The sequence below is a fragment of the Oncorhynchus clarkii genome, chromosome 26 (genome assembly GCF_045791955.1).
Source record: "Oncorhynchus clarkii lewisi isolate Uvic-CL-2024 chromosome 26, UVic_Ocla_1.0, whole genome shotgun sequence".
Lineage (NCBI taxonomy): Eukaryota > Metazoa > Chordata > Actinopteri > Salmoniformes > Salmonidae > Oncorhynchus > Oncorhynchus clarkii.
The window spans coordinates 45,179,586-45,204,448 of record NC_092172.1 but is presented as its reverse complement, the minus strand read 5'-3'; the positions used below and the strand labels follow the sequence as shown (position 1 = coordinate 45,204,448).

At 47.3% G+C, this 24,863-nt stretch overlaps 1 protein-coding gene across 4 annotated transcripts in view; it reads left to right on the top strand.

Moving 5' to 3' along the window:
• LOC139384997 (telomeric repeat-binding factor 2-like) overlaps positions 1-24,733 on the top strand; it is a 79,983-nt gene extending 55,250 nt beyond the window's left edge. For 3 of the 4 annotated variants that reach the window (XM_071129961.1, XM_071129962.1, XM_071129963.1), the window contains 12 exons: positions 2,864-2,959; positions 3,742-3,872; positions 8,120-8,206; positions 9,230-9,370; positions 12,944-13,077; positions 16,034-16,234; positions 17,247-17,463; positions 18,319-18,455; positions 18,685-19,179; positions 20,926-21,008; positions 21,085-21,182; positions 24,248-24,733. In XM_071129961.1, coding sequence (XP_070986062.1) covers positions 2,864-2,959; positions 3,742-3,872; positions 8,120-8,206; positions 9,230-9,370; positions 12,944-13,077; positions 16,034-16,234; positions 17,247-17,463; positions 18,319-18,455; positions 18,685-19,179; positions 20,926-21,008; positions 21,085-21,182; positions 24,248-24,406 — 1,979 coding nt within the window. In that variant the 3' untranslated portion in view covers positions 24,407-24,733. The remainder of the gene's footprint in view (positions 1-2,863; positions 2,960-3,741; positions 3,873-8,119; positions 8,207-9,229; positions 9,371-12,943; positions 13,078-16,033; positions 16,235-17,246; positions 17,464-18,318; positions 18,456-18,684; positions 19,180-20,925; positions 21,009-21,084; positions 21,183-24,247) is intronic. The other variant, XM_071129964.1, reaches the window with a different exon arrangement.
• Positions 24,734-24,863: the final 130 nt, after the last annotated feature.

Here is a 24,863-nt window from a genome sequence, read left to right as displayed (position 1 = left end):
CGTTTTCTCACAAATGCAGTTAGCTAACTAACGTTAGCATCTACGCGAACCCAATACAGGTTTCTAATACCGTCTCTGCCTAAAATAGTTAATTGATAATTAACTCCCGTGTTAACAGTTTGTTTAGCTAGCTATGCTTATAAACTTTTAGTTTTATACCACGTGATACCCAGATAGTTAGATATGTTAGCTAACTGTGTGGTACCGTTGACTGTGAGCTGGACCAGTTGGTTGGACTAGATCCCCCGGTGAACAGGTTTGCTTTTGGTCCTAACTTTAGCACCACACAGCTGATTTAAATAACCATAAATCAACTCATTATTTATTATCTGAATCAGCTGTGTAGCGCAAGGACATAAACTAAACCTGCGGGGGTGCGTTCATTTCGTTTCAACGTTTGCTACGGTGCTGAGCGTTTTGTACTGAACGAGACGTTTTCCCCAAAACGTGCCTTGAACAGACTAGTTTGGTCCGTTCGGTGTGTCAGTTTGGTTTGAAGCAGTGACTTGTCGTTGTTAAAGACAAGCGGGGCGTTTTTGAAGCTACAACCCTTCACCGTTTTTCATTTGGTCGTTCAGTACAGCACAGTTTTAGTTAATTTAACGTTCTGTTGCGTTTAAGTACTAAAGGCTTTCCAGGACCGAGTTTGGGATAATGCTGAGTTAACTACACTCATTTATTTTACCAGGCAGGTCAGTTAAGAACAAATTCTTATTTACAATTACTGCCTACCGGGGAACAGTGGGTTAACTGCCTTGTTCAGGGGCAGAAAGGACAGATTTTTACCTTGTCAGCTCAGGGATTTGATCTTACAACCTTTTGGTTACAAGTTCAACGCTCTAACCACTAGGCTGCGCTTAGCGGTGCAGAGATATTGTGAAGGAAATGAGTTTGTGTTTACACGGGACTGTACCGCCCCCACCTACCGTCATACAGGTTGTGACCAATACAATTGGATTTAGATTTGATGAGCCATCTAGTGTGTTCCGAACATGCAGAACTATACAGAGCCCTCGGTTTGTTTAAACTTCATTTGGGCTTGGGCTTGATTTGGCCTCTGCGTGCCCCAGAGGTACCGCTATGGCGTATGGAGGATACGAAGGTCCGACCACATTTAAATAGGCTTTTACGCTTACACACAGGTGTTCGGAACACACTAGATGGCTCGTCAAATTTAAATCCAATTGTATTGGTCACAACCTGTATGACAACTGGCCGTGATTGGGAGTGCCATAGGGTGGCGAACAATTGGCCCAGCGTCGTCTGGGTTTGGCCCGGGGTAGGCCGTCATTGTAAATAAGAATTTGTTCTTAACTGACTTGCCCAGTTAAATAAAGGTTAAATAAATATACAGAATACAACTGGTGTAGACTTTAATGTGGTATTCTTACTTAGGAGCCCGTTCCCAACAACTGGTGTAGACTTTAATGTGAAATTCTTACTTAGGAGCCCGTTCCCAACAACTGGTGTAGACTTTAATGTGATATTCTTACTTAGGAGCCCGTTCCCAACAACTGGTGTAGACTTTAATGTGAAATTCTTACTTAGGAGCCCGTTCCCAACAACTGGTGTAGACTTTAATGTGATATTCTTACTTAGGAGCCCGTTCCCAACAACTGGTGTAGACTTTAATGTGATATTCTTACTTAGGAGCCCGTTCCCAACAATGCAGAGTTAAAAAAGTAAGAAAAATATGTTGAGAAAAAAACAAGGAAATACTAACACAATAAAATAATGTGTAGGTAGGTTGGGATAAAAGTGACCAGGCAATCAGGATAGATAATTAACAGTGTTAAAGTGTGTGTGTGTGTGGGGGGAGAAGCTGTTCAGCAGTCTGATGGCTTGGGGGGAGAAGCTGTTCAGCAGTCTGATGGCTTGGGGGTAGAAGCTGTTCAGCAGTCTGATGGCTTGGGGGGTAGAAGCTGTTCAGCAGTCTGATGGCTTGGGGGGAGAAGCTTGTTCAGCAGTCTGATGGCTTGGGGGTAGAAGCTGTTCAGCAGTCTGATGGCTTGGGGGTAGAAGCTGTTCAGCAGTCTGGCTTGGGGGTAGAAGCTGTTCAGCAGTCTGATGGTTTGGGGGTAGAAGCTGTTCAGCAGTCTGATGGCTTGGGGGTAGAAGCTGTTCAGGAGTCTGATGGCTTGGAGGTAGAAGCTGTTCAGCAGTCTGATGGCTTGGGGGTAGAAGCTGTTCAGCAGTCTGATGGCTTGGGGGTAGAATCTGTTCAGCAGTCTGATGGCTTGGGGGTAGAAGTTGTTCAGCAGTCTGATCGCTTGGGGGTAGAAGCTGTTCAGCAGTCTGATGGCTTGGGGATAGAAGCTGTTCAGGAGTCTGATGGCTTGGGGGTAGAAGCTGTTCAGGAGTCTGATGGCTTGGGGGTAGAAGCTGTTCAGCAGTCTGATGGCTTGGGGATAGAAGCTGTTCAGCAGTCTGATGGCTTGGGGGTAGAAGCTGTTCAGCAGTCTGATGGCTTGGGGGTAGAAGCTGTTCAGCAGTCTGATGGCTTGGGGATAGAAGCTGTTCAGCAGTCTGATGGCTTGGGGGGTAGAAGCTGTTCAGCAGTCTGATGGCTTGGGGGTAGAAGCTGGAACATGGAGGTATGACCGTGTGGGAACACTAACCCTATAAAGGTGTGTAGTAATTGAACCTTTTGTTTTTGAAAATGATTTCTCACTGATGTGAAAGTACCGTTCCGTATGTTTCCAGAACTGGCGGCGAGCGATGATGTTACTGTTTAGAGTGTCGGGGCTCGGCCTCCGAACAAAACGCCCCCGGTCAGAGGAGCCTATCGTCAACAGGCGCTAAAGCAGTTAGCCCCATTTAATAGACGCTAGCTAACACATTATCCAACAACATCCTCTTTCAGGTCATCTGGTTCGGCCGTTGGAAGCCAACGACGCCACACCCAAGAAGATTCGAGCCATACAGTTCCTCACCAGGATAAATGACGGTGACAAACTCGGTGAGAGTTTAGAGTTAAACATGAAGTAACTTCCTAGCTAGCTACATAACAACACTCTCACTCTCTGTAATCTCAAGGCCATCAGACTGTTAAACAGCCACCACTAACATTGAGTGGCTGCGGCCAACACACTGACACGGACTCAACTCCAGCCACTTTAATAATGGGAATTGATGGGAAATGATGTAAATATATCACTAGCCACTTTAAACAATGCTACCTTATATAATGTTACTTACCCTACATTATTCATCTCATATGCATACGTATATACTGTACTCTATATCATCGACTGTATCCTTATGTAATACATGTATCACTAGCCACTTTAACTATGCCACTTAGTTTACATACTCATCTCATATGTATATACTGTACTCGATACCATCTACTGTATCTTGCCTATGCTGCTCTGTACCATCACTCATTCATATATCCTTATGTACATATTCTTTATCCCCTTACACTGTGTACAAGACAGTAGTTTTGGAATTGTTAGTTAGATTACTTGTTGGTTATTACTGCATTGTCGGAACTAGAAGCACAAGCATTTCGCTACACTCGCATTAACATCTGCTAACCATGTGTATGTGACAAATACAATTTGATTTGATTTGATTTCTATGTAACAGTACGAACTAATATTCATTCCCCGTTGAAAATCAGAGACATCTGAAATGACCCCAAGTTCCAGAATCTGCTGTTCCTTATAGCTAGCTAGCCGTGTCTTTTGGAAATCAAGTCTGAGATCACTGACACGGTCGTTCTCTTGCTGTCCACAGACTTCTCGTTTGACCCTCAGGAGGACCTCACGCCACTGGAGTCGGCTCTGAGCGTTTTGGACAGCATCCGCGACGAGTTGCCGGTTCCCCAGAAAGACTTGGAGAGAGTACAGAAGTCTGTCAGAGAGATGGTGAGATCTGGCCACACTGTGTGTAGTCATTGATTGGTCCCCTGTTGAAACCCGATACACTGTGTAGTCATTGATTGGTCCCCCGCTGAAACCCGATACACTGTGTGTAGTCATTGATTGGTCCCCTGTTGAAACCCGATACACTGTGTAGTCATTGATTGGTCCCCCGCTGAAACCCGATACACTGTGTGTAGTCATTGATTGGTCCCCCGTTGAAACCCGATACACTGTGTGTAGTCATTGAATGGTCCCCCGCTGAAACCCGATACACTGTGTGTAGTCATTGATTGGTCCCCCGTTGAAACCCGATACACTGTTAAGATTTTCGTGTCAGCCCTGTCCAACATTATAAGATGACACCGTGTACTGTGTTCAACACTATTGTGCACTGTAGTGAATTGCACAACTATTTGTCCGTTCATGTCTTCTCATTCTGGTGTAGTTGTCCGTTCATGTCTTCTCATTCTGGTGTAGTTGTCCGTTCATGTCTTCTCATTCTGGTGTAGTTTTCCGTTCATGTCTTCTCGTTCTGGTGTAGTTGTCCGTTCATGTCTTCCCCTTCTGGTGTAGTTGTCCATTCATGTCTTCTCATTCTGGTGTAGTTGTCCGTTCATGTCTTCTCATTCTGGTGTAGTTGTCCGTTCATGTCTTCCCCTTCTCATTCTGGTGTAGTTGTCTGTTCATGTCTTCCCCTTCTCATTCTGGTGTAGTTGTCCGTTCATGTCTTCCCCTTCTCATTCTGCTGTAGTTGTCCGTTCATGTCTTCCCCTTCTCATTCTGGTGTAGTTGTCCGTTCATGTCTTCCCCTTCTCATTCTGGTGAAGTTGTCCGTTCATGTCTTCCCCTTCTCATTCTGGTGTAGTTGTCCGTTCACGTCTTCTCATTCTGGTGTATTTGTCCGTTCACGTCTTCTCGTTCTGGTGTAATTGCCCGTTCATGTCTTCCCCTTCTCATTCTGGTGTAGTTGTCCGTTCATGTCTTCTCATTCTGGTGTAGTTGTCCGTTCATGTCTTCTCATTCTGGTGTAGTTGTCTGTTCACGTCTTCTCGTTCTGGTGTATTTGTCTGTTCACGTCTTCTCGTTCTGGTGTATTTGTCTGTTCATGTCTTCCCCTTCTCGTTCTTGTGTAATTGCCCGTTCATGTCTTCCCCTTCTCATTCTGGTGTAGTTGTCCGTTCATGTCTTCTCGTTCTGGTGTAATTGTCCGTTCATGTCTTCTCATTCTGGTGTAGTTGTCCGCTCATGTCTTCTCATTCTGGTGTAGTTGTCCGTTCATGTCTTCTCGTTCTGGTGTAATTGTCCGTTCATGTCTTCTCATTCTGGTGTAGTTGTCCGTTCATGTCTTCTCATTCTGGTGTAATTGTCCGTTCATGTCTTCTCATTCTGGTGTAGTTGTCCGCTCATGTCTTCTCATTCTGGTGTAGTTGTCCGTTCATATCTTCTCGTTCTGGTGTAATTGTCCGTTCATGTCTTCTCGTTCTGGTGTAATTGTCCGTTCATGTCTTCTCATTCTGGTGTAATTGTCCGTTCACGTCTTCTCATTCTGGTGTAATTGTCCGTTCACGTCTTCTCATTCTGGTGTAATTGTCCGTTCACGTCTTCTCATTCTGGTGTAATTGTCCGTTCACGTCTTCTCGTTCTGGTGTAATTGTCCGTTCACGTCTTCCCCTTCTCATTCTAGTGTAGTTGTCCGTTCATGTCTTCTCATTCTGGTGTAATTGTCCGTTCATGTCTTCCCCTTCTCATTCTAGTGCAGTTGTTCGTTCATGTCTTCTCGTTCTGGTGTAGTTGTCCGTTCATGTCTTCTCATTCTGGTGTAGTTGCCCGTTCATGTCTTCTCATTCTGGTGTAGTTGTCCGTTCATGTCTTCTCGTTCTGGTGTAATTGTCCGTTCATGTCTTCTCATTCTGGTGTAGTTGTCCGTTCATGTCTTCTCATTCTGGTGTAGTTGTCCGTTCATGTCTTCTCGTTCTGGTGTAATTGTCCGTTCACGTCTTCTCATTCTGGTGTAATTGTCCGTTCATGTCTTCTCATTCTGGTGTAATTGTCCGTTCACGTCTTCTCATTCTGGTGTAATTGTCCGTTCACGTCTTCTCGTTCTGGTGTAATTGTCCGTTCACGTCTTCCCCTTCTCATTCTAGTGTAGTTGTCCGTTCATGTCTTCTCATTCTGGTGTAATTGTCCGTTCATGTCTTCCCCTTCTCATTCTAGTGCAGTTGTCCGTTCATGTCTTCTCATTCTGGTGTAGTTGTCCGTTCATGTCTTCTCGTTCTGGTGTAGTTGTCCGTTCATGTCTTCTCATTCTGGTGTAGTTGCCCGTTCATGTCTTCTCATTCTGGTGTAGTTGTCCGTTCATGTCTTCTCGTTCTGGTGTAGTTGTCCGTTCATGTCTTCTCATTCTGGTGTAGTTGTCCGTTCATGTCTTCTCATTCTGGTGTAGTTGTCCGTTCATGTCTTCTCATTCTGGTGTAATTGTCCGTTCATGTCTTCTCATTCTGGTGTAATTGTCCGTTCATGTCTTCTCATTCTGGTGTAATTGCCCGTTCATGTCTTCTCATTCTGGTGTAATTGCCCGTTCATGTCTTCTCATTCTAATGTAATTGCCCGTTCATGTCTTCTCATTCTGGTGTAGTTGTCCGTTCATGTCTTCCCCTTCTCATTCTGGTGTAATTGTCCGTTCATGTCTTCTCGTTCTGGTGTAATTGTCCAGTCATGTCTTCCCCTTCTCATTCTGGTGTTGTTGTCCGTTCATGTCTTCTCATTCTGGTGTAATTGTCCGTTCATGTCTTCTCATTCTGGTGTAGTTGTCCGTTCATGTCTTCTCATTCTCGTGTAGTTGTCCGTTCATGTCTTCTCATTCTGGTGTAATTGTCTGTTCATGTCTTCCCCTTCTCGTTCTGGTGTAATTGTCCGTTCACGTCTTCCCCTTCTCATTCTGGTGTAGTTGTCCGTTCATGTTTTCTCATTCTGGTGTAGTTGTCCGTTCATGTCTTCTCATTCTGGTGTAATTGTCCGTTCACGTCTTCTCATTCTGGTGTAATTGTCCGTTCACGTCTTCTCGTTCTGGTGTAATTGTCCGTTCACGTCTTCCCCTTCTCATTCTAGTGTAGTTGTCCGTTCATGTCTTCTCATTCTGGTGTAATTGTCCGTTCATGTCTTCCCCTTCTCATTCTAGTGCAGTTGTCCGTTCATGTCTTCTCATTCTGGTGTAGTTGTCCGTTCATGTCTTCTCGTTCTGGTGTAGTTGTCCGTTCATGTCTTCTCATTCTGGTGTAGTTGCCCGTTCATGTCTTCTCATTCTGGTGTAGTTGTCCGTTCATGTCTTCTCGTTCTGGTGTAGTTGTCCGTTCATGTCTTCTCATTCTGGTGTAGTTGTCCGTTCATGTCTTCTCATTCTGGTGTAATTGTCCGTTCATGTCTTCTCATTCTGGTGTAGTTGTCCGTTCATGTCTTCTCTTTCTGGTGTAATTGCCCGTTCATGTCTTCTCATTCTGGTGTAATTGCCCGTTCATGTCTTCTCATTCTAATGTAATTGCCCGTTCATGTCTTCTCATTCTGGTGTAGTTGTCCGTTCATGTCTTCCCCTTCTCATTCTGGTGTAATTGTCCGTTCATGTCTTCTCGTTCTGGTGTAATTGTCCAGTCATGTCCTCCCCTTCTCATTCTGGTGTAGTTGTCCCTTCGTGTCTTCTCGTTCTGGTGTAATTGTCCAGTCATGTCTTCCCCTTCTCATTCTGGTGTAGTTGTCCGTTCATGTCTTCTCATTCTGGTGTAATTGTCCGTTCATGTCTTCTCATTCTGGTGTAGTTGTCCGTTCATGTCTTCTCATTCTCGTGTAGTTGTCCGTTCATGTCTTCTCATTCTGGTGTAATTGTCTGTTCATGTCTTCCCCTTCTCGTTCTGGTGTAATTGTCCGTTCACGTCTTCCCCTTCTCATTCTGGTGTAGTTGTCCGTTCACGTCTTCTCGTTCTGGTGTAGTTGTCCAGTCATGTCTTCCCCTTCTCGTTCTGGTGTATTTGTCCGTTCATGTCTTCTCGTTCTGGTGTAATTGTCCGTTCACGTCTTCTCGTTCTGGTGTAGTTGTCCAGTCATGTCTTCCCCTTCTCGTTCTGGTGTATTTGTCCGTTCATGTCTTCTCGTTCTGGTGTATTTGTCCGTTCATGTCTTCTCGTTCTGGTGTAGTTGTATTCTGCCATGTTGTTCTGACATCATTATAACGGTGAACCCTGTTGTGTTTTTCTCTGTAGTTGGTGATTGTGTGCATTAAGAACCAGGCCTTTGACAAAGCCAAGGAGGTTTTGATGAAATACTTCCCCAAAAGCAAGGTTGGAAAGGTGAGCTAACTCCTAAACTCATAGAGAGACGATGGCAACAATACGAACAGTACAGAGAGACATTTAAACCCAGCTGTCTGTTAACCTGAGGGACGGGACAGACATTTAGACCTGTCTGTCTGTTAACCTGAGGAACGGGACAGACATTTAGACCTGTCTGTCTGTTAACCTGAGGAACGGGACAGACATTTAGACCTGTCTGTCTGTTAACCTGAGGAACGGGACAGACATTTAGACCTGTCTGTCTGTTAACCTGAGGAACGGGACAGACATTTAGACCTGTCTGTCTGTTAACCTGAGGAACGGGACAGACATTTAGACTTGTCTGTCTGTTAACCTGAGGAACGGGACAGAGACATTTAGACCTGTCTGTCTGTTAACCTGAGGAACGGGACAGAGACATTTAGACCTGTCTGTCTGTTAACCTGAGGAACGGGACAGAGACATTTAGACCTGTCTGTCTGTTAACCTGAGGGACAGAGACATTTAGACCTGTCTGTCTGTTAACCCTGAGGAACGGGACAGAGAGACCTGTCTGTCTGTCAACCTGAGGAACAGGACAGAGAGACCTGTCTGTCTCTTAACCTGAGGAACGGGACAGAGACATTTAGACCTGTCTGTCTGTTAACCTGAGATCTGGGATAATGTCTCCAGGTGCTGATGGGGGGGGGGAATAATGTATCCAGAGGCTGATGTGGGGGGGGGGGGGGGGGTAATGTCTCCAGAGGCTGATGTGTGGGGGGGGTAATGTCTCCAGAGGCTGATGTGGGGGGGGGGGGGGGGTAATGTCTCCAGAGGCTGATGGGGTGGGGGGGGGTAATGTCTCCAGAGGCTGATGGGGTGGGGGGGGGTAATGTCTCCAGAGGCTGATGGGGTGGGGGGGTAATGTCTCCAGAGGCTGATGTGGGGGGGGGAGGGGTAATGTCTCCAGAGACTGATGGGGGAGGGGTAATGTCTCCAGGGGCTGATGCGGGGGGGTAAATGTCTCCAGGGGCTGATGCGGGGGGGTTATGTGTCTTCCAGAAAGCGATCTTCCTGGGGCTGGTCAACAAGAGGAGCAGTGATCATTCAGTCCTGCAGCAGGTCACCTACCAGCAGTTTAAACAGGAGATGCTGCAGTTCTGTCAGAGCCTGTTTCCCTTCTCTCATCCTTTCCTGTCCAGGGTACGTGTGGTATTACCTCAGCATCAGTCTGGCTGTGTCCCCTCTCCATATATAGTGTAGTGTATTACCTCAGCATCAGTCTGGCTGTGTCCCCTCTCCATATATAGTGTAGTGTATTACCTCAGCATCAGTCTGGCTGTGTCCCCTCTCCAGATATAGTGTAGTGTATTACCTCAGCATCAGTCTGGCTGTGTCCTCTCTCCATATATAGTGTAGTGTATTACCTCAGCATCAGTCTGGCTGTGTCCTCTCTCCATATATAGTGTAGTGTATTACCTCAGCATCAGTCTGGCTGTGTCCCCTCTCCATATATAGTGTAGTGTATTACCTCAGCATCAGTCTGGCTGTGTCCCCTCTCCATATATAGTGTAGTGTATTACCTCAGCATCAGTCTGGCTGTGTCCCCTCTCCATATATAGTGTAGTGTATTACCTCAGCATCAGTCTGGCTGTGTCCCCTCTCCATATATAGTGTAGTGTATTACCTCAGCATCAGTCTGGCTGTGTCCCCTCTCCATATGTAGTGTATTACCTCAGCATCAGTCTGGCTGTGTCCCCTCTCCATATATAGTGAGTGTAGTGTATTACCTCAGCATCAGTCTGGCTGTGTCCCCTCTCCAGATATAGTGTAGTGTATTACCTCAGCTTCAGTCTGGCTGTGTCCCCTCTCCAGATATAGTGTAGTGTATTACCTCAGCATCAGTCTGGCTGTGTCCCCTCTCCATATATAGTGTAGTGTATTACCTCAGCATCAGTCTGGCTGTGTCCTCTCTCCATATATAGTGTAGTGTATTACCTCAGCATCAGTCTGGCTGTGTCCCCTCTCCAGATATAGTGTAGTGTATTACCTCAGCATCAGTCTGGCTGTGTCCCCTCTCCATATATAGTGTAGTGTATTACCTCAGCATCAGTCTGGCTGTGTCCTCTCTCCATATATAGTGTAGTGTATTACCTCAGCATCAGTCTGGCTGTGTCCCCTCTCCATACATAGTGTAGTGTATTACCTCAGCATCAGTCTGGCTGTGTCCCCTCTCCATATATAGTGTAGTGTATTACCTCAGCATCAGTCTGGCTGTGTCCCCTCTCCATATATAGTGTAGTGTATTACCTCAGCATCAGTCTGGCTGTGTCCCCTCTCCAGATATAGTGTAGTGTATTACCTCAGCATCAGTCTGGCTGTGTCCCCTCTCCATATATAGTGTAGTGTATTACCTCAGCATCAGTCTGGCTGTGTCCTCTCTCCATATATAGTGTAGTGTATTACCTCAGCATCAGTCTGGCTGTGTCCTCTCTCCAGATATAGTGTAGTGTATTACCTCAGCATCAGTCTGGCTGTGTCCTCTCTCCAGAAATAGTGTAGTGTATTACCTCAGCATCAGTCTGGCTGTGTCCTCTCTCCATATATAGTGTAGTGTATTACCTCAGCATCAGTCTGGCTGTGTCCTCTCTCCATATATAGTGTAGTGTAGTACCTCAGCATCAGTCTGGCTGTGTCCTCTCTCCATATATAGTGTAGTGTATTACCTCAGCATCAGTCTGGCTGTGTCCCCTCTCCAGATATAGTGTAGTGTATTACCTCAGCATCAGTCTGGCTGTGTCCTCTCTCCATATATAGTGTAGTGTATTACCTCAGCATCAGTCTGGCTGTGTCCTCTCTCCATATATAGTGTAGTGTATTACCTCAGCATCAGTCTGGCTGTGTCCCCTCTCCATATATAGTGTAGTGTATTACCTCAGCATCAGTCTGGCTGTGTCCCCTCTCCATATATAGTGTAGTGTATTACCTCAGCATCAGTCTGGCTGTGTCCTCTCTCCATATATAGTGTAGTGTATTACCTCAGCATCAGTCTGGCTGTGTCCCCTCTCCATATATAGTGTAGTGTATTACCTCAGCATCAGTCTGGCTGTGTCCTCTCTCCAGATATAGTGTAGTGATCAGGGAACATTAGGGACACAACCTCTACGTAGATTCTGTTTTAACTGTTTGGGCTGATGTGTTAGTACCTATTCAGTTGTACTGTAACTAACTAGTAGCTAACTAGTAGCTAACTAGTAACTAACTAGTAGCTAACTAAATACTAGGAGCTCTCTGTTTCCCTAACCCACTGTTCCTAACCTGGACTGAGATCTGCCTCCCTAACCCACTGACCTGAACTGGACTGAGATCTGCCTCCCTAACCCACTGTTCCTAACTGAACTGAGACCTAACCCACTGTTCCTGACCTGAACTGAGATCTGTCTCCCTAACCCACTGTTCCTAACTGAACTGAGATCTGTCTCCCTATAACCCACTGTTCCTGACCTGAACTGAGATCTGTCTCCCTATAACCCACTGTTCCTGACTGAACTGAGATCTGTCTCCCTATAACCCACTGTTCCTAACCTGGACTGAGGAGATCTGTCTCCCTATAACCCACTGTTCCTGACCTGAACTGAGATCTGTCTCCCTAACCCACTGTTCCTGACCTGAACTGAGATCTGTCTCCCTATAACCCACTGTTCCTAACCTGAACTGAGGAGATCTGTCTCCCTATAACCCACTGTTCCTGACCTGAACTGAGATCTGTCTCCCTATAACCCACTGTTCCTGACCTGAACTGAGATCTGTCTCCCTATAACCCACTGTTCCTAACCTGGACTGAGGAGATCTGTCTCCCTATAACCCACTGTTCCTGACGTGAACTGAGATCTGTCTCCCTAACCCACTGTTCCTGACCTGAACTGAGATCTGTCTCCCTATTACCCACTGTTCCTGACCTGAACTGAGATCTGTCTCCCTAACCCACTGTTCCTAACTGAACTGAGATCTGTCTCCCTATAACCCACTGTTCCTGACCTGAACTGAGATCTGTCTCCCTATAACCCACTGTTCCTGACCTGAACTGAGATCTGTCTCCCTATAACCCACTGTTCCTGACCTGAACTGAGATCTGTCTCCCTATAACCCACTGTTCCTAACCTGGACTGAGGAGATCTGTCTCCCTATAACCCACTGTTCCTGACGTGAACTGAGATCTGTCTCCCTAACCCACTGTTCCTGACCTGAACTGAGATCTGTCTCCCTATTACCCACTGTTCCTGACCTGAACTGAGATCTGTCTCCCTAACCCACTGTTCCTAACTGAACTGAGATCTGTCTCCATAACCCACTGTTTCTGACCTGGACTGAGATCTGCCTCCCTAAATCACTGTTCCTAACTGAACTGAGATCTGTCTCCATAACCCACTGTTCCTGACCTGAACTGAGATCTGTCTCCCTAACCCACTGTTCCTAACCTGGACTGCGATATGTCTCCATAACCCACTGTTCCTGACCTGGACTGAGATCTGTCTCCCTAACCCACTGTTCCTAACTGAACTGAGATCTGACTCCCTAACCCACTGTTCCTAACTGAACTGAGATATGTCTCCCTAACCCACTGTTCCTAACTGAACTGAGATCTGTCTCCCTAACCCACTGTTCCTAACTGAACTGAGATCTGTCTCCCTAACCCACTGTTCCTAACTGAACTGAGATCTGTCTCCCTAACCCACTGTTCCTAACTGAACTGAGATCTGTCTGTGTGAATATCAGGCTGCCAGACAGCTGGTGGTGAAGAGACGGGATGCAGGACAGGATGCAGAGGAAGGAGACTGTCCCTCAGACCCTCAGCCAGAGGACCACCTTCTACCAGCAACAGAGGAGAAGACATCCAGACACAAACCCAGGTAGCTTATTGATCCGATGTCAATCAATCATATACATGGACTTTAGAAAGCACTTTTAGTTCAGTTATTGTGACAACATGATTTCCAGTTACCGAGCCTAGACCCTAAAGGTTATTGGGCCCCACAGTGTGTGGATATACAGGGGGCTCCACAGTGTGTGGATATACAGGGGGCCCCACAGTGTGTGGATATACAGTGGGCCCCACAGTGTGTGATATACAGGGGGCCCCACAGTGTGTGATATACAGGGGGCCCCACAGTGTGTAGATATACAGGGGGCCCCACAGTGTGTAGATATACAGGGGGCCCCACAGTGTGTAGATATACAGGGGGCTCCACAGTGTGTAGATATACAGGGGGCCCCCACAGTGTGTAGATATACAGGGGGCCCCCACAGTGTGTAGATATACAGGGGGCCCCCACAGTGTGTAGATATACAGGGGGCTCCACAGTGTGTAGATATACAGGGGGCTCCACAGTGTGTAGATATACAGGGGCCCCCGCAGTGTGTAGATATACAGGGGGCTCCACCAGTATTGGGCCCCATAGTGTGTAGATATACAGGGGGCCCCACAGTGTGTAGATATACAGGGGGCCCCACAGTGTGTAGATATACAGGGGGCCCCCACAGTGTGTGATATACAGGGGGCCCCACAGTGTGTAGATATACAGGGGGCCCCCACAGTGTGTAGATATACAGGGGGCCCCACCAGTATTGGGACAGTGACATATTGTTTGTTTTGTCTCTGTACTTGTCGGGTGAATTTGCCAAAACTCCCAATACTCACTGAGGTCGACAACTTGATTAGAGAACTTTAACATTGAAGTACAACCTTCATTCCTCTCTTCAAGTAGTCACCAATCTGTTTGTTCAGATGTTTACCATCGAATGGCTGCTATCCAGTAAACCCTGGAAGATGAGTGGTTTCTTTAAGTAAAGATGCCGTTCATTAGCATGGGAACACCTGGGTCATGTTCATGAGGCACCAAACGGAAGAAAACTGACTGAAACAGGGAGGGACTGTCTGGACTTGTTCAATAACAAACGCTTGTTTTTGTTTTCTGTTGCATTACATTTTGCTCTGGTGTGACCTAATGAATACAACCTACCTTGATCTCTCCCTCCAGTCTAAACTGCCTCCCTCTCTCTCTCTCCCTCCAGTCCTCCCAGTCTAAACTGCCTCCCTCTCTCTCTCTCCCTCCAGTCCCTCCAGTCTAAACTGCCTCCCTCTCTCTCTCCCTCTCTCTCCCTCCAGTCCTCCCAGTCTAAACTGCCTCTCCCTCTCTCTCCTTCCAGTCCTCCCAGTCTAAACTGACTCCCTCTCTCTCTCCCTCCAGTCCCTCCAGTCTAAACTGCCTCCCTCTCTCTCTCCCTCTCTCTCCCTCCAGTCCTCCCAGTCTAAACTGCCTCTCCCTCTCTCTCCTTCCAGTCCTCCCAGTCTAAACTGCCTCTCCCTCTCTCCCTCCAGTCCTCCCAGTCTAAACTGCCTCTCCCTCTCTCTCCCTCCAGTCCTCCCAGTCTAAACTGCCTCCCTCTCTCTCTCTCCCTCCAGTCCTCCCAGTCTAAACTGCCTCTCTCTCTCCCTCCAGTCCTCCCAGTCTAAATTACCTCTACCTCTCTCTCTCCCTCCAGTCCTCCCAGTCTAAACTACCTCTACCTCTCTCTCTCCCTCCAGTCCTCCCAGTCTAAACTGCCTCCCTCTCTCTCTCTCCCTCCAGTCCTCCCAGTCTAAACTGACTCCCTCTCTCCCTCCCTCTCTCTCCCTCCAGTCCTCCCAGTCTAAACTGACTCCCTCTCTCCTTCCAGTCCTCCCAGTCTAAACTGCCTCTCCCTCTCTCCCTCCAGTCCTCCCAGTCTAAACTGCCTCTCCCTCTCTCTCCCTCCAGTCCTCCCAGTCTAAACTGCCTCCCTCTCTCTCTCTCCCTCCAGTCCTCCCAGTCTAAACTGCCTCCCTCTCTCTCCCTCCAGTCCTCCCAGTCTAAACTGCCTCTCCCTCTCTCTCCCTCCAGTCCTCCCAGTCTAAACTACCTCTCTCTCTCCCTCCAGTCCTCCCAGTCTAAACTGCCTCTCTCTCTCCCTCCAGTCCTCCCAGTCTAAACTACCTCTACCTCTCTCTCTCCCTCCAGTCCTCCCAACTACCTCTACCTCTCTCTCTCCCTCCAGTCCTCCCAGTCTAAACTACCTCTACCTCTCTCTCTCCCTCCAGTCCTCCCAGTCTAAACTACCTCTACCTCTCTCTCTCCCTCCAGTCCTCCCAGTCTAAATTACCTCTACCTCTCTCTCTCCCTCCAGTCCTCCCAGTCTAAACTACCTCTACCTCTCTCTCTCCCTCCAGTCCTCCCAGTCTAAACTACCTCTACCTCTCTCTCTCCCTCCAGTCCTCCCAGTCTAAACTACCTCTCTCTCTCCCTCCAGTCCTCCCAGTCCTCTACCTCTCTCCCTCCAGTCCTCCCAGTCTAACTGCCTCTACCTCTCTCCCTCCAGTCCTCCCAGTCTAAACTACCTCTACCTCTCTCTCTCCCTCCAGTCCTCCCAGTCTAAATTACCTCTACCTCTCTCTCTCCCTCCAGTCCTCCCAGTCTAAACTACCTCTACCTCTCTCTCTCCCTCCAGTCCTCCCAGTCTAAACTACCTCTACCTCTCTCTCTCCCTCCAGTCCTCCCAGTCTAAATTACCTCTACCTCTCTCTCTCCCTCCAGTCCTCCCAGTCTAAATTACCTCTACCTCTCTCTCTCCCTCCAGTCCTCCCAGTCTAAACTACCTCTACCTCTCTCTCTCCCTCCAGTCCTCCCAGTCTAAATTACCTCTACCTCTCTCTCTCCCTCCAGTCCTCCCAGTCTAAACTACCTCTACCTCTCTCTCTCCCTCCAGTCCTCCCAGTCTAAACTACCTCTACCTCTCTCTCTCCCTCCAGTCCTCCCAGTCTAAACTGCCTCCCTCTCTCTCTCCCTCCAGTCCTCCCCCCGGTGGCGTCCTGCTGACCCGCAGCCAGCTGATGGCCGTTTATACAGCCCTGGCCGAGGAGCTGAGGGAGCCCATGACCTTTGCCGAGCTGGAGGAGGAGGTGGAAAGGGAGGTGATGGAGGAGAACGCAGGAAAAGGAGGTGCTGCTGTGGACCAAGAGGAACCTCTCCTGCACCTCTCTGAAAGCCCCAGGTTGTCAATCAAATCACTACCCTTCTGCTTCCTGTCCTATGGTAGCCTGGGAACCAGTCATATCACTACCCTGCTGCTTTCTGTCCTATGGTAGCCTGGGAACCAGTCATATCACCCCCCTATGGTAGCCTGGGAACCAGTCTTATCACTACCCTGCTGCTTCCTGTCCTATGGTAGCCTGGGAACCAGTCATATCACTACCCTGCTGCTTCCTGTCCTATGGGAGCCTGGGAACCAGTGATATCACTACCCTGCTGCTTCCTGTCCTATGGGAGCCTGGGTACCAGTCATATCACTACCCTGCTGCTTCCTGTCCTATGGGAGCCTGGGAACCAGTGATATCACTACCCTGCTGCTTCCTGTCCTATGGGAGCCTGGGTACCAGTCATATCACTACCCTGCTGCTTCCTGTCCTATGGGAGCCTGGGTACCAGTGATATCACTACCCTGCTGCTTCCTGTCCTATGGGAGCCTGGGAACCAGTCATATCACTACCCTGCTGCTTCCTGTCCTATGGTAGCCTGGGAACCAGTCATATCACTACCCTGCTGCTTCCTGTCCTATGGGAGCCTGGGAACCAGTCTTATCACTACCCTGCTGCTTCCTGTCCTATGGGAGCCTGGGAACCAGTCATATCACTACCCTGCTGCTTCCTGTCCTATGGGAGCCTGGGAACCAGTCATATCACTACCCTGCTGCTTCCTGTCCTATGGGAGCCTGGGAACCAGTCTTATCACTACCCTGCTGCTTCCTGTCCTATGGGAGCCTGGGAACCAGTCATATCACTACCCTGCTGCTTCCTGTCCTATGGTAGCCTGGGTACCAGTCTGTTTCACTCCTTGTCATCCCAAACAGAGTGTATTTCTCCAGGCTGGTCCTATGGACTGTTCTGCTCCCCAGTTTGTCTAGTTTTAATGTTGTTGACGTTGTGTCCACTGTGTGTCTGTCTCTTTTCATTGTTAAAGTGTATTGGGAGTGACCCCTGGTAAACCTGAATCTGAAATGACCCCAGGCAGGGCTCAGACGCTGTGTTGGAGCAGGACGTCCCTAGGTCCCAGAGAGAGTCCGACAGTCCAATGGAGGCTTCCCCTGCTGACCTGGTTCCCTCTGCTGACCTGGTTCCCCCTGCTGACCTGGTTCCCCCTGCTGTCCTGGCACCAGGCCCCCAGTGGAAGAGCCGAGGCTGGCCTCATACCATAGCCAGGCTGGTTATGGAGCCAGACAGCCAGGTGAGGGAAGAGAGCAGGAGGAATAGGGTTTAATGTCTGTTTTCCTGTGAGTTGTTAATGAATCACTTGGTGGGTTGATGATGGTGAGGGAAGAGAGCAGGAGGAATAGGGTTTAATGTCTGTTTTCCTGTGAGTTGTTAATGAATCACTTGGTGGGTTGATGATGGTGAGGGAAGAGAGCAGGAGGAATAGGGTTTAATGTCTGTCTTCCTGTGAGTTGTTAATGAATCACTTGGTGGATTGATGATTGTGAGGGAAGAGAGCAGGAGGAATAGGGTTTAATGTCTGTTTTCCTGTGAGTTGTTAATGAATCACTTGGTGGATTGATGATGGTGAGAGAAGAGAGCAGGAGGAATAGGGGTTTAATGGAGTCATTATGTTCATGGATTGAATTTGAACAAACTTCTTGAATTGACTCTTAACTCTGGTGTGCAGGACTCATTACCTCATATTTTAACTCTGGTGTGTAGGAATCATTACCTCATATTATAACCCTGGTTTGCAGGACTCATTACCTCATATTTTAACTCTGGTGTGTAGGACTCATTACCTCATATTATAACCCTGGTGTGTAGGATTCATTACCTCATATTATAACCCTGGTTTGCAGGACTCATTACCTCATATTATAACTCTGGTGTGTAGGACTCATTACCTCATATTATAACCCTGGTGTGTAGGATTCATTACCTCATATTATAACCCTGGTGTGTAGGACTCATTACCTCATATTATAACTCTGGTGTGTAGGACTCATTACCTCATATTATAACCCTGGTGTGTAGGACTCATTACCTCATATTATAACCCTGGTGTGTAGGACTCATTACCTCATATTATAACTCTGGTGTGTAGGATTCTACGGCCTCTCGAGAATCAGTATCCAACGGGGAGGAGTCAGTCAGCCGGGCGGACCCACTAAGCCCCGCCTCCACCTACAGCCCACCGACACGGAAGTATCGAAAACGAGGAGCCGGCAAGATAACCGAAGAGTAAGTCAGGAACAAGAAGGACGTCCCTGCATGTGTTAATGGAAGCACCTTTTAACTGTCTCTTTAACACATTTCTAACGAGGGACACGAGTTGACGAGTTTGACGAAGGGAAGTGGAAGTTGACTGAAAGGGAGAGGAGGGGACTTCCTGACCTTGTCCAATAAGAAACGATTGCAAATCGTTTTGCTATGGTGTGCCCTAATGAATACCACCTCTGTCTGACTCCAGGACCTCGTCTGACCCTGAGGAGGATGTGTGTATTCTAGATGACACCCCTGAGCAGCGAGGCTCTGCCCCCACCCCCCAGAGAGGCTCTGCCCCCATCCCCCAGAGAGGCTCCGCCCCCACCCCCCAGAGAAGCTCCGCCCCCACCCCCCAGAGAGGCTCCGCCCCCACCCCCCAGAGAAGCTCCACCCCCCAGAGAAGCCCTACCCCCCAGACAAGCCACACCCCCCAGAGAAGCGCCACCCCCCAGAGAAGCCCCACCCCCCAGAGAGGCTCTTCACATAAGAGAATCCACACCCCCCAGAGAAGCTCCACCCACACCCCCCAGAGAAGCCCCACCCCCCAGAGAAGCTCCACCCACACCCCCCAGATAAGCCCCACCCCCCAGAGAGGCCCCACCCACCAGAGAAGCCCCACCCCTCAGACAAGCCACATCCACCAGAGAAGCCCCACCCCTCAGAAGGCCTCCACCAGTAAAAAGGGACCTGATCTGAAGTGGTATGTAGAACTATATAGTATAGTATCATTCTGTCTTCTCCCTTCTGATGTGATTGTAGACATACAGTTGAAGTCAGAAGTTTACATACACCTTAGTCTAATACATTTAAACTCAGTTTTTTACAATTCCTGACATTTAATCCTAGTAAAATTCCCTGTCTTAGGTCAGTTAGGATCACCACTTTATTTTAAGAATGTGAAATGTCAGAATAATAGTAGAGAGTATTATTTATTTCAGCTTTTATTTCTTTCATCATATTCCCAGTGGGTCAGATGTTTAGATACACTCAATTAGTATTTGGAAGCATTACCTTTAAATTGTTTAACTTGGGTCAAACGTTTCGGGTAGCCTTCCACAAGCTTCCCACAATAAGTTGGGTGAATTTTGTCCCATTCCTCCTGACAGAGCTGGTGTAACTGAGTCAGGTTTGTAGGCCTCCTTGCTCGCACACGCTTTTTCAGTTCTGCCCACAAATTTTCTATAGGATTGAGGTCAGGGCTTTGTGATGGCCACTCCAATACCTTGACTTTGTTGTCCTTAAGCCATTTTGCCACAACTTTGGAAGTATGCTTGGAGTCATTGTCCATTTGGAAGACCCATTTGCGACCAAGCTTTAACTTCCTGACTGATGTCTTGAGATGTTGCTTCAATATATCCACATCATTTTCTCTCCTCATGATGCCATCTATTTTGTGAAGTGCACCAGTCCTTCCTGCAACAAAGCACCGCCACAACATGATGCTGCCACCCCAGTGCTTCACGGTTGGGATGGTGTTCTTCGGCTTGCAAGCCTCCCCCTTTTTCCTCCAAACATAACGATGGTCATTATGGCCAAACAGTTCTATTTTTGTTTCATCAGACCAGAGGACATTTCTCCAAAAAGTACGATCTTTGTCCCCATGTGCAGTTACAAACCGTAGTCTGGTTTTTTTTATGGCGGTTTTGGAGCAGTGGCTTCTTCCTTGCTGAGCGGCCTTTCAGGTTATGTCGATGTAGGACTCGTTTTACTGTGGATATAGATACTTTTGTACCTGTTTCCTCCAGCATCTTCACAAGGTCCTTTGCTGCTGTTCTGGGATTGATTTGCACTTTTCACACCAAAGTAAGTTCATTTCTGGGAGACAGAACGCATCTCCTTCCTGAGCGGCATGACGGCTGCGTGGTCCCGTGGTGTTTATACTCGCGTACTATTGTTTGTACAGATGAACGTGGTAACTTCAGGCATTTGGAAATTGCTCCCAAGGATGAACCAGAGATCTACAATTTATTTTCTAAAGTCTTGGCTGATTTCTTTTGATTTTCCCATGATGTCAAGCAAAAGAGGCACTGAGTTTGAAGCTAGGCCTTGAAATACATCCATAGGTACACCTCCATTTGACTCAAATGATGTCAATTAGCCTATCAGAAGCTTCTAAAGCCATGACATCATTTTCTGGAATTTTCCAAGCTGTTTAAAAGGCCCAGTCAACTCAGTGTATGTAAACTCCTGACCCACTGGAATTGTGATACAGTGAAATAATCTGTAAACAATCGTTGGAAAAATTACTTGTCACATAAAGTAGATGTCCTAACCGACTTGCCAAAACTATAGTTTGTGGAGTGGTTGAAAAACAAGTTTTAATGACTCCAACCTGGGTGTATGGTAACTTCCGACTGAATGGTTATGTATTTCAGCCATAGAGGATGATGTTGAAGATCACAGCTGATCGACTTTCTCTCTTTTATAATGGTGATGTCATCTGCAGGAAGCAGCTCTTCAGCGTTGCTAAGGAATCCAAGGATAGGTGGAGCGATGAAGAGGATTTATTTGACTCCCCTCACAAAGACAGTAATTATGATTCAAAACTATATAATGTTTATTACTAGTGATTTACTATGGAGTTCTGACATCTGTCTTTGTTTAGGTTCTGAGGACAACGCCAGTACTACTGGAGGAGGCAGGAAGAGGGTGAGTTTAGGTTCTGAGGACAACGCCAGTACTACCGGAGGAGGCAGGAAGAGGGTGAGTTTAGGTTCTGGAGACAGAACTACCGGAGGAGGCAGGAAGAGGGTGAGTTTAGGTTCTGGATACAACAGAACTACAGGAGGAGGCAGGAAGAGGGTGAGTTTAGGTTCTGGATACAACAGAACTACCGGAGGAGGCAGGAAGAGGGTGAGTTTAGGTTCTGGAGACAGAACTACAGGAGGAGATAGGAAGAGGGTGAGTTTAGGTTCTGGATACAACAGAACTACTGGAGGAGACAGGAAGAGGGTGAGTTTAGGTTCTGGAGACAGGAAGAGGGTGAGTTTAGGTTCTGGAGACAGAACTACCGGAGGAGGCAGGAAGAGGGTGAGTTTAGGTTCTGAGGACAACGCCAGTACTACCGGAGGAGGCAAGAAGAGGGTGAGTTTAGGTTCTGGAGACAGAACTACCGGAGGAGGCAGGAAGAGGGTGAGTTTAGGTTCTGGATACAACAGAACTACCGGAGGAGGCAGGAAGAGGGTGAGTTTAGGTTCTGGAGACAGAACTACCGGAGGAGGCAGGAAGAGGGTGAGTTTAGGTTCTGGATACAACAGAACTACCGGAGGAGGCAGGAAGAGGGTGAGTTTAGGTTCTGGAGACAGAACTACAGGAGGAGACAGGAAGAGGGTGAGTTTAGGTTCTGGATACAACAGAACTACTGGAGGAGACAGGAAGAGGGTGAGTTTAGGTTCTGGATACAACAGAACTACTGGAGGAGACAGGAAGAGGGTGAGTTTAGGTTCTAGAGACAGAACTACAGGAGGAGACAGGAAGAGGGTGAGTTTAGGTTCTGGAGACAGAACTACCGGAGGAGGCAGGAAGAGGGTGAGTTTAGGTTCTGGATACAACAGAACTACTGGAGGAGACAGGAAGAGGGTGAGTTTAGGTTCTGGAGACAGAACTACAGGAGGAGACAGGAAGAGGGTGAGTTTAGGTTCTGGATACAACAGAACTACTGGAGGAGACAGTATGTTAACCCTAAGTGTTGTCCCCTGCAGTGTGTTTACTGTGTTGTCCCCTATGTTTACCCTAAGTGTTGTCCCCTACAGTGTGTTTACCCCTACAGTGTGTTTACAATGTTAACCCTAAGTGTTGTCCCCTACAGTGTGTTTACTATGTTAACCCTAAGTGTTGTCCCCTACAGTGTGTTTACTATGTTAACCCTAAGTGTTGTCCCCTACAGTGTGTTTACCATGTTAACCCTAAGTGTTGTCCCCTACAGTGTGTTTACCATGTTAACCCTAAGTGTTGTCCCCTGCAGTGTGTTTACAATGTTAACCCTAAGTGTTGTCCCCTACAGTGTGTTTACTGTGTTGTCCCCTATGTTTACCCTAAGTGTTGTCCCCTATGTTTACCCTAAGTGTTGTCCCCTACAGGGTGTTTACTATGTTAACCCTAAGTGTTGTCCCCTACAGTGTGTTTACAATGTTAACCCTAAGTGTTGTCCCCTATGTTTACCCTAAGTGTTGTCCCCTATGTTTACCCTAAGTGTTGTCCCCTATGTTTACCCTAAGTGTTGTCCCCTACGGGGTGTTTACTGTGTGGTCCCCTACAGTGTGTTTACTATGTTAACCCTAAGTGTTGTCCCCTACAGTGTGTTTACTATGTTAACCCTAAGTGTTGTCCCCTACAGTATGTTTACCATGTTAACCCTAAGTGTTGTCCCCTACAGTGTGTTTACCATGTTAACCCTAAGTGTTGTCCCCTGCAGTGTGTTTACAATGTTAACCCTAAGTGTTGTCCCCTACAGTGTGTTTACTGTGTTGTCCCCTATGTTTACCCTAAGTGTTGTCCCCTATGTTTACCCTAAGTGTTGTCCCCTACAGGGTGTTTACTGTGTTGTCCCCTATGTTTACCCTAAGTGTTGTCCCCTATGTTTACCCTAAGTGTTGTCCCCTACGGGGTGTTTACTGTGTGGTCCCCTACAGTGTGTTTACTATGTTAACCCTAAGTGTTGTCCCCTACAGTGTGTTTACTATGTTAACCCTAAGTGTTGTCCCCTACAGTGTGTTTACCATGTTAACCCTAAGTGTTGTCCCCTACAGTGTGTTTACCATGTTAACCCTAAGTGTTGTCCCCTACAGTGTGTTTACAATGTTAACCCTAAGTGTTGTCCCCTACAGTGTGTTTACTGTGTTGTCCCCTATGTTTACCCTAAGTGTTGTCCCCTATGTTTACCCTAAGTGTTGTCCCCTACAGGGTGTTTACCATGTTAACCCTGAGTGTTGTCCCCTACAGTGTGTTTACTATGTTAACCCTAAGTGTTGTCCCCTACAGTGTGTTTACTATGTTAACCCTAAGTGTTGTCCCCTACAGTGTGTTTACTATGTTAACCCTAAGTGTTGTCCCCTACAGTGTGTTTACTATGTTAACCCTAAGTGTTGTCCCCTACAGTGTGTTTACCCTAAGTGTTGTCCCCTACAGTGTGTTTACTATGTTAACCCTAAGTGTTGTCCCCTACAGTGTGTTTACTATGTTAACCCTAAGTGTTGTCCCCTACAGTGTGTTTACTGTGTTGTCCCCTATGTTTACCCTAAGTGTTGTCCCCTATGTTTACCCTAAGTGTTGTCCCCTACAGGGTGTTTACCATGTTAACCCTGAGTGTTGTCCCCTACAGTGTGTTTACTATGTTAACCCTAAGTGTTGTCCCCTACAGTGTGTTTACTATGTTAACCCTAAGTGTTGTCCCCTACAGTGTGTTTACTATGTTAACCCTAAGTGTTGTCCCCTACAGTGTGTTTACTATGTTAACCCTAAGTGTTGTCCCCTACAGTGTGTTTACTATGTTAACCCTAAGTGTTGTCCCCTACAGTGTGTTTACTATGTTAACCCTAAGTGTTGTCCCCTACAGTGTGTTTACTATGTTAACCCTAAGTGTTGTCCCCTACAGTGTGTTTACTATGTTAACCCTAAGTGTTGTCCCCTACAGTGTGTTTACCCTATGTTGTCCCCTACAGTGTGTTTACTATGTTAACCCTAAGTGTTGTCCCCTACAGTGTGTTTACAATGTTAACGCTAAGTGTTGTTTACTATACCTTGAGTGTTCTGTTGTGTCCCTCCTGTAGATGTGGACAGCAGAGGAGACGGAGTGGGTGAAGGAGGGAGTGAGGCGCTACGGAGAGGGGAACTGGTCCAGAGTAAAGTCCTCTTTCCCCTTCCTGGGCCGAACCGCCGTGAACATCAAGGATCGGTGGAGAACCATGAAGAAACTCCAGTTGGTCTGAGGGGACCAAAGCGTCTAACTTGTCCAATAAGAAATTAGATTTTTCGTTTACATTTACTACGGGGTGCAGTAACGAATTCGAACGCTGGAGGGCCTCGGAGCTACGCAAGACAATGATGACGTTATCCAGTTGAGAATGGATGTTTCCTTTCCACAAAGGATACATGTTTGCCCATCGCACATCTGTCAACAGGAAGCTGAAGATGGGCAGAGGGCCTTTGGACTAAGATAAATGTTGATTCTGCCATTTTGTTTTAGACATGTTTATAGAGGTATTTTATTTTATCACTTGTCTTTCTTGGTAAAATAAAGACTTCTCTTCTACTGACTGGTCTAACGGTTACCACAGGACTGGCTTCTACTGACTGGCCTAACGGTTACCACAGGACTGGTTTCTACTGACTGGCCTAACGTTTACCACAGGACTGGTTTCTACTGACTGGTCTAACGGTTACCAC